A 12504-nucleotide genomic window follows, 5' to 3' on the forward strand; every position below is an offset into this window, starting at 1 on the left:
AGCTACAGGGGCGTAACTTGAGGGGGTGAAGAGGTTGCGGTTGCACCAGGGCCCAAGAGGTTTAGGGGGCCCTTATGTTGTCACTTTCCCATATGAGAAGACTATTGCTATAAACCCATACATTATAGTCAGGGGCCTGGCACAGACTTTGCACTGGGGCCCATCAGCTTCTAGTTACGCCACTGAATAGCTAAGTATAAAAAGTCCCCCTACAGAGAATATGAGAAATAACATCATGTCCTCCGAGTCCTCCGGTTTCCTCCCACACTCCAAAAACATACCGGTAGGTTGTTTAGATTGTAAGCCCCATGGGGACAGGGGCCAATTTGACATGCTTTGTGCAGTGCTGCATAATCTGTAGGTACTATATAAATAAAGAATTATTATTATCTCTGGTAACAATGTTTGGCCTTGTTTACATTCCTGCTGCAGCCCAGGGCATCCGTCTCAGCAGGGGATCCAATGTCAATGGCTCTGGAGGAAAATGTTCACCTGCAGCTGATTCAAACAGTTTTTTTCTAAATAAAAGAAGCTTTTCTTTATGTAAATAATATAAATTTACATACATATATATCTACTATTATCTTGTAGCTAACTAGTAGTAGCTCTTGTAGCCCTCAATCTGGTGTAGTAATTTACTAAGCTGCAGTAGCCATAGTAGTTGCACCAGGGCTGCCATCAGGGGGGTAGGACTTTGTAGAGCTGTGTTTAGGGGCCTGGACTACAGATTGGCCCATGCCCCCTGTGTGTCCTGTGTGAGTAGCAGGATGTCGGTGTAGCTTCTGCTGCACAGCCTGTAGGGGGCAGGAGAACATGCCAAGCTCAGAACACAGGAAGCGGAAGGAGAGGTAGGTGTTTAACACCTTGTTTGCGCCAACATAGCTTCCTGTTAGCTGGGGCGTCCTCCTGCATACATGACAGACTGTGAGATACCTGTGTGTTATGCATGTATGTGTCTGTATGTATTTTTCTGTGTTAGCATGTGTGAAATTAATAAAAAATTAAAAAAATTAAAAAATGGACATGCAGTATACACCCTGTGTGTGCATGTGCCCATCATACATATGGGAGTGCCTTTTTCTGCATGTTATTGTGTTTATATCTGTATGTATATTTGTATTGGGTATATGTGATAACATGTGTGTGTATATTTCTCTGCATGAACATGTAATTGTACAGAGCAGGTGATTTATTTGTGTATAGGTTAGATAGGCAGATTGGGACTTGCCAAAGGGCAATGTTGGATACTAAACCATCGGTCCATAAAGACCTGTGGGTAGTTTAGTGTCCTGAATCGTCCTGACCGATTCTTTTTAACTGAAACACAATTCTTGGAAGGAGCCTTCTGTACATGTATACATGGATGGAAGGTGAGCAGCTGATGTGTATATTATGAGGTTCTGTAGCAACTGGCAGATGATGTTTGGATTATGAGGTACTGCAGCAACTGAGGTGTGTATTGTGATGTTCTACAGCAGATGATGTGTGCATTGTAATGATCTTCAACAGCTGAGGTATGTATTATGAGGTTCTGCAGCAGCAGATGTGTGCATCATGAGGTTCTTCAGCAGATGAGGTGCATATTATGAGGTTCTGCACCACATGGAGGGCATTTTAAAGGACACCTGTCATCAGGTCTGTGTCACTTGTCCTGTCACTACTACCTGTTGGAACAGCTCACAAGGATCCCATCCCAGCCTTTATCTAGTTATTTCATACATTATTCATTGTAAAATCACATATTTTTTATCATGTAAATGAGGCTGGTCACATGGTCAGAGGCAGTGATGTCACCCCTGTTACCCCTCCCCTCTCCTCCCCCTGCTCATGTCTGTGTGTAATGTATAGTAAAGCATGGCTAGTGTGTATGTCATCTGCTGACATGCTGCATCCTCCTAATATACAGGTCAGAGACACAGACATCAGCTACACATGAATCTGACATGTTCTGCTGTAACATGTCTGCATCCTGGAGCTGCTGTATCTCTCCTAAACACACACACACATGCACACACAGGCTGCAGGGGGCGTGGCCACCAGCACCAGGAAGCACATCATTATACAGCCTCACATCATTATACAGGCTGTCAGTCAAGCACTGGGGGTGTGGCTGTGCCTCCCACTCATGAATAGAGTGGACAGCTTGAATATGCTAATGCTTCATTGGACATTTCACATGTCATTTGCATACAGCTTTAGGACCTCCGACCTGCCGATATAGTTTTTAAGGTATGTTCAGGTGTTTACATGGTGTTTAGGATGAACTGGTAAATAACAAACCTAGTGACACTCCCCTGGTTTGATCACCAAGGTTTGCTAGCAAACACATTGTACTTTGGTGCACAAACGTAGCACTAAGGTTTGACACCAGTTTTGTTCGATTCAGTTAATGTGGGGGGGCTGCTTGAACTTTTGACCTTTAATTTTTTTGTTCATAAATTCAAAACAAAAGCACCACAAACAAAAATTTGAGCAGCAGAAACCAGCACAAACAAAGCAGAATTGTTCAGCATCAGTTTGGTTTGGTTTGGGCAATGTGGGGGGCTGGTTGACCTCTGATGACCTCTGGAAACTTTCATTAACTAGGTTTGGGGGGGCCAACTTCACTCAGGTCCCTGAATGAGTACAATAAACTAAAAATGCCTCCTTTTCGACACTGGCCAATTTTAATTTATTGAGAAACCAATGCCTTACTAAGGAATAAACCACCTAGTGGATCAAACCAGGGTATATTAGACAAACAGAATTTTCAAGTAAAAACTGGGGGTAAATTTTTTTTTTCATAGTGGGGAGATTTATTAGAAGTGAGAGCAAAGCTGTTCTAGTTGCCTATGGTAACTAAACAGAGAAGTTTGACAAAACTGCTATGGGAAAATGAAAATCAAGCTGTAATTGGTTGCCATGTGTAATTATTATTGGCATTATTAGCTAAACCTGATCCCAGTAGCTTCCTATTTGGTAAGCGGAGTGTGCGCAGCTCTGCACATCATTTCAGGGACATTGAAGTGGTATTCCCATGAAGACAAGGTTTTTAAATATACCCAGGATAACAAAATAACACATTTTCAAATTCACTGTTATTAACAAAAATACAGGGTTTCACAGATATAAGTCCAACCTGTCTCTATCAGTCCTGGTGTACACAATTTACATTACCCAGGGATCTGACTGTAAATCAGTAGTAGGGTCGGGCAGGAAATTTTGTTCTCCTATCTGACGCTGCACTGAGCTACTTTGTGCCTCAAGGCCCCACCCTTGCATTCCAAGACGAGCTCACACAAAGACTACACAAGCTACAGACAGATACGGTCTTTATCCACAAGGGGGTATGGAGGCACAGCAGAGGTGACAGTGTATGTTATGGCTGTGATAGCAGAGCTGAGAGTGCCATTATGCCATCCATCTCATGGATCTCATAATCTCTCACCCTTGATCTGTCTCATCTCTTTTTCTATGTGTCAGATACAAGTGAATGTATAGAAGCTAAATTAAAGTGTATATAAACCCTGGACCCTTCTAATCTAGAGGGATCATAAAGTCTCTGCTTATAGGGTCCCTGCCCACACTCTGGTATTTTACACTGACCAGCCTAGGGAGTGATAGCTTCTAAAACATCAATAAAACTCATTGTAAAATTGAGTAAAATTGTAAAGTAAGGGGTTAAAAATTATCTTTATTGTGTAAGCATCATTAGGAAATTGAAATTTGATAATATTCTTTCATAGGCAAAACCCTTTAAGCTAGTTCCAAGGTAATCATTGCTTAGTATTTGCCATCTACTGGTGATTTATGGTATTGCCGTTAATTAACAATCTGCCTGTCAAAGGAAGGGTTAAATGAGTTGGCCACTTATGATTTTTGTAATGTGTGTGTAAGTTTGGGGGCATGATATTGTGTTATTTACCAATATACATCTGCGCCCGTTTAATGGACAAGAATGCCTGGCTGATGGGGTAAAAGACAGGAGGCTTCACTTTATATATCAATAAAGTGGAACAGAACTTTTAAAAGATGTATATTGGTAAATTACCAAACATCCTGTCCCCACACTTACACATGCATTACAAAAACATGGCCAACCCCTTTAATGTTTACTTTGTTTATAATAATTTTAGTTATATTTTTGTACATATGAGGCAGCTTATAGTAGCTATATTCCTGTACATAGGAGAAGAATAATAGTAGTTATATTTTGTGTCCATAGGAACAGTATTTTTGTTGGTATATATTCTTGTACATAGGAGCAGTATTATTGTAGCTATATTCCTGTACATGAGGGATATATATTAATCTCTCTGCGTTGTATATGCATTCTGCATTGTATTAGCACCATCTACTAGCGCCATTCTCTCTTTATTTGTGAATTAGTCCTGCTTACTAGCAAAAAGTTGTTCTGGTTTTGCATTCCGACCATCTAACAATAAGGTGACTCCGCCCAATCATATGACCACGCCTACTTGTTTTGATTCCACGTACAGCATGGGGCCACTTTAATTACCCAGTCTGCCCCTGGCAATGATCTCTCACCCACCCCTGCTTCTCTCTACCCAAATCTAGTCTCTTAGAGCCATTTTATAAGGCAGCAAGTAACTTTTAAGCCCCATTGAGCCCTTTTAAGCCCTCATTTATATATATGCCTGAGACATAACTGTATGTTTTTTTTTTGTCATTGAGTGTATTTTTAATTAGCTCTACTTTTATGATTATTGTGTGGTTACTGACTTGGGTGGATTGTAAGGTTCAGAGACTCCCCTATATATATTGATGTGCCATATATGGTTAGGGAAAACAAGTTGTAAACAGAGGACCCTATAAATAAAACATAATGCCTTTAATACGGAGGGAAGTTTGTGTGCTGGAGCTTCGCCAGGTCTCCTCCTTTTCACCGACACAGTGACCTACTTTACAGAGAGAAACACGCGAAGGGGAGGGAGAGAACAGACGTAGGAGCTCAGTAGTCATCAAGTCACAAACAGTCTGAATCACGTTCTGCAGAGACACACTGCTCTACCTGTCGATACCGGTGAAATACGTTATAGGTAAGTCGTCTCCATTAACTATTTACTAATGAATACAATCTTTATATGTTTAGAAACGTTCTATTGTTTACTACTCTGCAATGTTTTTCTCACTGCCTTCTGTTTACGTCGAATCTTATATTAGTGCATTCAGCACAAATATGTATTTTATGTCCCCATTCATTATGTTTTACATGTGTGCATGTTGGTGTGGGTTTGTTATGCCATATCTTTTTAAATAAAATACACATTGACTATCATTTACAATGTATTCTGACTACACACTGTTTATTATATATAGCTGGAGATCTATCAGAACTTCTCTGTGTATTAGGTTTCATGTGTAGACGTAGGGAATACACACTGCAAAGCTATTAAAGTCATCAGGTCATGTATTTTGGGGTCACGCACTGTATGACGCACTTGGAGAAGGCACATGGATTAAAGGAAGATACCTTTACAAGTATCTGGAGCATGGTGGCTTCAGGTTAAGAGGACAAAGGGGATTTGTAAGACATCTCCACAAAGGTAAAACATGTTGTAAAATTACAACCTGGTTAATACTGGAGAGGAATCTGAGGCTTGTAGATGTTACCGCTGTCAGATTTCATAGACTCACATACTGGCATTCACAGTGAGAAAGAATATTTTATGTGATTTTCAATCATTCTGAATATAATTCTGTATATATGTAAAATGTATACAATAAGAAACACATACATACCTTAGTAATATCAGTGATTTTCTTTAATGTATTGTTCTTCAATTATATTTTCTAGAATTCCCTTGAAGCCTCTTAGAGAGAGAGTCAGAATTTTGCTTACCGGTAAGTCTATTCATAGTCTATGATGTAGTACTGTATATAACTCATTCGTTTTATTTTTGTTTTATTGTCCCTTTGTGTTTTATTTGTCTTTTTGTCTCAATATCTTAATATATGGTCTCTCTGTATTGGGGGGTTTTATCAGAAGCCCAACTGTTTATAAAATGAAAGCAGAGCTCTGATTGGTTTCCATGTGCAACTACTACAGTTTTACCTCAGATACTTATGATACATCTCCCCCTATGTGTTTTGCAAAGCCACATAAGAACCGTTAAGCCAGCGATGTAGCATACATCTTTTGAGAAATTGTACAAAATAAATTAAAAACTTCCATTCATAATGGATTGAGGGTAAACAGAATATTAGTATATTCTTGCCTGTTCTATAAGTGACGCTACTGAAAGGATTTTACTACTAAAATCAGTCTCAAAAATGGGTGCCTAATATTTCTCTTTATGAATGGAGTGAAAGTCATGAATGTCTCAGCTATCCCCGGAAGTCCCATAGATATACATTGGCTGCAGTGGACATATGCAACTAGCTCTCCATTCCTGCAGAGATCAGAAGACCCGCATTACTGAGATCTGGTAGTGTCCCAGCAGGTCAACAATACTGAATATTGGGGAAAAAAACTGAAACCTGTTAAATGGAGGAACCCTAACCAAAGAAAATGCATTTATTGGTTAGATGAGTCCCAACCAGGATACTTTTCCTGTGATCTATCCTTAGTATGCCGATGTGAAATAAAATCATCTGACTAAAGAGAACAAACCAAAATAGGTGAAAGAGTAGCTGTGAGAAAATCTAATTCTTATACTCCTAAGTCCATAAGAATCCTAAATGTTAGATTGTTTCCCAGCAGCAGGAGCTGGGAGGTGGCACATGGCCATGGCTTTCTAGGATGAGAGTGGCCATGGCTTTCTAGGATGAGAGTGGCCATGGCTTTCTTGGATGAGAGTGGCCATGGCTTTCTTGGATGAGAGTGGCCATGGCTTTCTTGGATGAGAGTGGCCATGGCTTTCTTGGATGAGAGTGGCCATGGCTTTCTTGGATGAGTGTTTTTCTATTCTTTGGAATGTAAATTTTGACCTTCAAGCACTAATTGACCATTTGATGTGAATAAATCCACAACATTGTGCTCATTTCTTAATAAATTTACTGGCTACAGAATTCACAAAAATGTTTTACCATTTTGGATATTAATGGCATATTATCATAGTAATAGTATATTAGGACTTCACTACTTTAATTGAATTCTGTGTACAAAGAGTCCCATGTAGTTTAAAAGCACAAAGGGTTAATCCAGTTACTTCCAGTTATCCTGTGGATAAGGGGATAAATGTCTGTTTAGTTGGTGTCTGATTGGGGTAATAGAGATGTAGGTCAGGCATGGTTACTACAGGACTATTGAGCATAAAGTATCTGGCTCCCACAATCTCCTAGAGTTAGACAGAGCAACATCACGTATGTGACTGGCTGTTTCATTCAACAGGTAAACAGGACCTCTGTTTCTCATTGTAAATGGGAAATAATTTGTTGTAAATGGAATACCCCTTTAAGGCATATTGAATATATACAGACTGGCTGGCTGCATAAAGATGCTGAGCAGAGCTGAGAGCGTTGTCTCTCTGAAAGGAGGCTGGAGAGCACACACAGCCCTGACCTCTGTGCCTGGAACAGTGAAATCTTTTGTGTTAGTGGTGAGTTAGAGAAACTCTGTTTAGTTAGCGCCCAGACGGATATTGTTTGTTTTGATGCCTGAATGTAAAGGCTGTTTTATTTTGTTCCTCTTGCTGCAATAAACGCAGACGAGACCTGTTCTGGACTGTACCTTGGTGTCACTGTCTTGAACTGCATCACAAAACCCCGCTCCCACGGTCTCTACTGGGCCAAATCTCCCACAGTAGATAGAACAAACCAATATGGTGTTACAATATTCAGCATAGAATGGCCTTACCATGTATAATGGAACCTGCTGTATAATCGAACAACCAAAACAACCAAATGGACATTTTATTAAAAAATCAGTTGTACTTTTAAAGTAGGTCAAGATACTCCATGTTCTGTACTGCTCCTTTAGACACTACATGTGGATGGCTACATTTTATCTGTTTGGGACCATGTGTGCATTGTAAAGGATCCATACGGAGCTCTTGACCTCAATTTAAGACTATATTCACTTTGGTGCGCTGAAGAGGAGGGGTGACCTCCCTTCTTCATAGGAAACAGCGCTGCCCGGCCGTACGTACGGGGAAAGATAGAGCAGGCTATTTCTTCTCCCTATGTATAGTACAGTACAGTGCCACGTTTGTGGTACAGTACCACAGCCGGGTCACAATAGCTATGGAGACGTATATTATGCAGTGTGAATTGGGCCTTATAACCTGACATTTTAGGACTTTGGAACCAATTACTAGTTTCCCATACAATTATGGTCTCAAGTTACAATGTTTTCAGCTTACCGTGGTCTGAGCTGCACAATCATCATGTGGAATTTTCTTGTCAATAACTAGTTATAATGAGTTTTCACATAAATATTTCAAATATTTCCATTTTTAGATTATTAACTATGGCTGAGTTAGTTTAGATGTTTGTCATCACCTATACAGATAATGAATAGTTATCTGATAACTTTTGTAACCTGGTTTTATTAGTTCTCCTGGTATTTGGCTTTACTTGGTTCTAATAAAGGATATTAGTGTTTAAAAGACCACAACAGAGACTTTTGTTGTGTCTTAAATGTGTACAGAATACAATGTAATATACTCCTGTTGTATCGGGCTCCTGTTCAGCCATGTTGCGATATCCTGGCTAACATAGATAACCTATTGACCATCCTGCCACCATGGTTGGTGAGAAACATCAGTATATTAGAGGGGAGAGATGAATTTGTGTGTAAGAGATTGTGGTATTCTTACCCCACTACGTGATTATGGGTAATATGCTCATGTGTGCACTGGTCAGACAAGATTGCTATATTTGCTATGTGCTTCAGCAGTTCTGGACTTTGAACTTCTTTTTACTCCTAGATATTTCCATTTCAGTAGCCGTAAGAATTCACAGGGGCAGCATGAGAAGGTCATACATTGTAAAAAAGTTGTCATGTTATGACTGCTACAACTCCTCAGCTACCCTACAGATAATGATTGTCTAATTATTTGACCATATAATTACTAGTGTAGGTGATTAATGTTGCTTTAATGTAATTGCCCCATTGTAGTTGCCCCATGTATTGTATATTGGGATCAATTCAATGGTTAATGTGTAATATTAGATATTTTCATGACATACTTACAGATGTACTTTGGCTCATACTTGCAAACTTACTGTTTACAAGCAGGATGAAAGGTCACCATTGTACATTATACTGTGCATCAGCTGACAACAGACTGCAAGCAGTGATAAAAGGAAATGGCCCAATAATGTTTCCGGGATCGCCCAGACAAGGCAAAAAAATCAACATGTTTCAAGTATCCAAAGATGCTTAACCAGCACAGAATAGAACAGATTCACCTTTTGTGATCAGTGATTGGGTTTCATTTACCTTATGAATATTTAGGATATCTTAGCATTGGGGATCACTAATTGCTACAAGATGTGAATTTTGGCAAGATGATCGATCCACATCTAGATGAAAAAACAATAGACCGCTGTCACATTTTAACAACTGTTTGCTATATTGCTTCCATAAGTGGTGCAACTTCTACCACATACACTCTACCTTGTCTCTGTGACTATATAATAGAAAACTGTCATAGGTAGATTTTATGTAACATTTAACCATATTATAAACCCATCTAATTTTAGAGAAAGCGTGATGTGAAGTTACATTAGTCACTCTGCCTGAAGCATGCCTCACTTCATCACATACAGGCCACTAATGAAAGTGATGAAGGCCTCCTCACTCCCTTTGTATTCTGCACAAGAGAGCTTTTACATCCTGTCTTCTGCTTGTAATCAGGTCGAGGTCGTGATTCATTTTCAGATGTCCTCTCCCTCCTTTCCATTCTTTTTATAGACACATTATGCTCCACTTGTCTTCAATTTGGATGCTGGGGACTTATTTAGAAAATCTATTTTGTATTAATAATAAAAAAAAGATATTTTTTCTTCTAGCCCTGGCAATTGCTATTTTTATCATGGCATTATTGTGTATCGAGTTTTTGCTATTGTTTAAAAATAGCAGGCAGTGTGAGCACGTTGAGAATGCAGATACAGATAACGCTTGCTTTATCGTTCTCAGCTGTGTAGTCTATTTGATAAGGTAAAGGATGTTTGAACAAAGTTCTAAAATTTGGTATACCCCTGAATACCATCATTATGAGTATGTGATGTCATACGTGGTTGGCTTTTATCAGGACTCTGGTTCTTATTCTAGTTTGTTATAGTATTATGGTTGTCAACTGCATATATGCAGAGTGTGTACAGAGTGTGATTGCACTCATAAAATAAAGTCATTCCATTTTTTGACAGATTTAACAAGGATTTAACAAATTACTGGTTGAGCATGCAATTTTTCCTATACTGGTGCAGCTGAATTTAACTTTTTTATTTTTTTGTATGTACAGATAGATATATAGATACCATTAAAATAAAGTTAAATTTAAGACAAGAATATCTCTTCAGGAGGCAAAAACTTTTAGCCAAATATGCTTCTAATATAAAGATATCTCTCCTTCATACACATGCATTGTCAGGTTGTGTAGTAAAAGGAGAAAGTCATTACAAGACACCTCATAGACCTGTTTCACATTAGTCCGTGATCATGGACTTGAGAAGTACCATGCATCGTATAGCAATATTATGCCCTGATCAGACCGTGGCACGGCTCTCCTCCCATTCCTGATCACAGACTGGTTATGGACTAATGTGAAACCAGCCTTACAGTGGCTGAAACAACTTCATCGGCAGAAAGTTGAGAGGACCTTTACTAAAAAGATGGGCAGCTCAACCACTTAAATAGGTGGATTTAACTGATTTCCAACTAGTGCGAAAAGATGGTGATAAACTTTAACCAGAAAATGTCAAAGCACCATACATATATGCTATAGGTTCTGTGAGCTTATATGAATGTTCAGTAAGGGTCCTGCAGGGAAGCCAGAGGAGAAGGAGAGTTTATAGTCTTCTTCTGTCCATGCTACATAATGCTCAATGAGCGCTATGCTTTGAATAGTGGCAGATTACATTACTCCAATTGAAGCAAAAAGCAAATAATTTTTGGTAGCCCAACAAATAAGAAAGTTTGTTGAATTCCAGACAATAGTGCGCTTATGTATGTAAATAAAAAAAAGTTATCGCAAATATATAGCATCACTGTGGTCAAGATAAATCACACTACTTACCTCTTTTTAATGAAACTGCATGATTTAAAGGTGTATACATATATATGTACATTATGTCACTATCACTCATGTGGTGACTGAAAAGCTAGTGAAACGTCTCCCTAGAAGTGTGGTGGCTACTACTATGTCTAAATGCATATTGAAATCTATAATCCAGATCAGCTCCAGATTTCAGTGGGCCCCTTGGCGACAGAGCCTCAGTGGGCCCCTTTGCAGTTAACTCACATGGTAGTATTCAAAATTAAGAAACTAAAACAGTCTTGTGTTACCTAAAATATTCCCTAGTTTATCATCCCCCTCATGGTTATTTTAATTAATCCCCCCTCACACCCTATGGATTCATTAGATACAGCACCCCGCACCCCCTTTGATTCCTTATGTTCAGTCTTATTTGCCCCCCCAGCAGCTATGGGCCCTGGCACTTGCCCAGGTACACCCAGTGCTGGCGCCGGACCTGTCTATAAATCTGGAATGAGCAAAAATGGATTGGATGTTTGAGTTCTACATACATTTGGGCATATACTCCTTTATTTCTGTATTAAAACTTTTGGTAACACTGAGAGCAAACACAGAATAAGTATTCACTTTTACTTGGGTGATTTGAAAAAAATATATGGTATTTCAAGCCTTTGTATGTTGCTTTCTGAGTTTTCCACTGCCTACCATCCAAAGACATTTATGTACATTACATATATTAACAGTATGGTTTGTGGTCTGTGTTAAATGTGAGTGTCTTGTCCTGGTCTTAATATCTTCTGATGGGCTTGTTTTTCATGATATTCTGCTGAGGTAGGAGGTCAAAGTGGATGGATGCTGGTGAATGCCCCATGGCCGCGGCTACCTCAGTTCATTCATCAAGTACAAGCTATAACTTGGAAGCATATTTTAGGTAAGGAATTTGTTTCCCTTTATGGAAATTCAGTTCTTACTCCACAAACACAGGAAAAGATGTGAGTCTACAGTGTCCATAACCTATTTTAATGGGTGCTAGTTGTTTATTTTTACAATTACATTTCTGTGCTGAATAATTTCTTATTGGTTCAGCCACAGCATAAATAGTAACCATGGGGCCAAAATTTTAAACCTTTCAAAAAGATTTGATAATGATGTCATAGTGCTGGTGGTTGCTATACCTGCTATCCTGGTCGTTACGCCCTTGGGTTCAGTGAGAATTTTTTTTTTTTTTTTTACGATAATAGAGCTCCAAATAAAAATAATTCAAATATACCCTGATATGCACACTCTTTCCATGGTAGTATGGAACCCTCTCAACTTTTTTTCTGAAAATCTTTTTGTTCAACTTTTTTTTGTTAAAGTATAG

General features: G+C 39.0%; 1 protein-coding gene across 2 annotated transcripts in view; it reads left to right on the forward strand.

Moving 5' to 3' along the window:
- The first annotated feature begins 762 nt into the window (after positions 1 to 762).
- The window catches only part of LOC140126423 (F-box/LRR-repeat protein 21-like), a 29702-nt gene continuing 17960 nt past the window's right edge, over positions 763 to 12504 (forward strand). Inside the window, exons 1-4 of one of the 2 annotated variants that reach the window (XM_072145883.1) lie at positions 763 to 848; positions 4910 to 5039; positions 5798 to 5844; positions 11977 to 12072. In XM_072145883.1, the coding sequence (XP_072001984.1) occupies positions 11990 to 12072 (83 nt within the window). In that variant the 5' untranslated portion in view covers positions 763 to 848; positions 4910 to 5039; positions 5798 to 5844; positions 11977 to 11989. The remainder of the gene's footprint in view (positions 849 to 4909; positions 5040 to 5797; positions 5845 to 11976; positions 12073 to 12504) is intronic. The other variant, XM_072145884.1, reaches the window with a different exon arrangement.

This window comes from Engystomops pustulosus, chromosome 4, assembly GCF_040894005.1.
Source record: "Engystomops pustulosus chromosome 4, aEngPut4.maternal, whole genome shotgun sequence".
Classification (NCBI taxonomy): domain Eukaryota; kingdom Metazoa; phylum Chordata; class Amphibia; order Anura; family Leptodactylidae; genus Engystomops; species Engystomops pustulosus.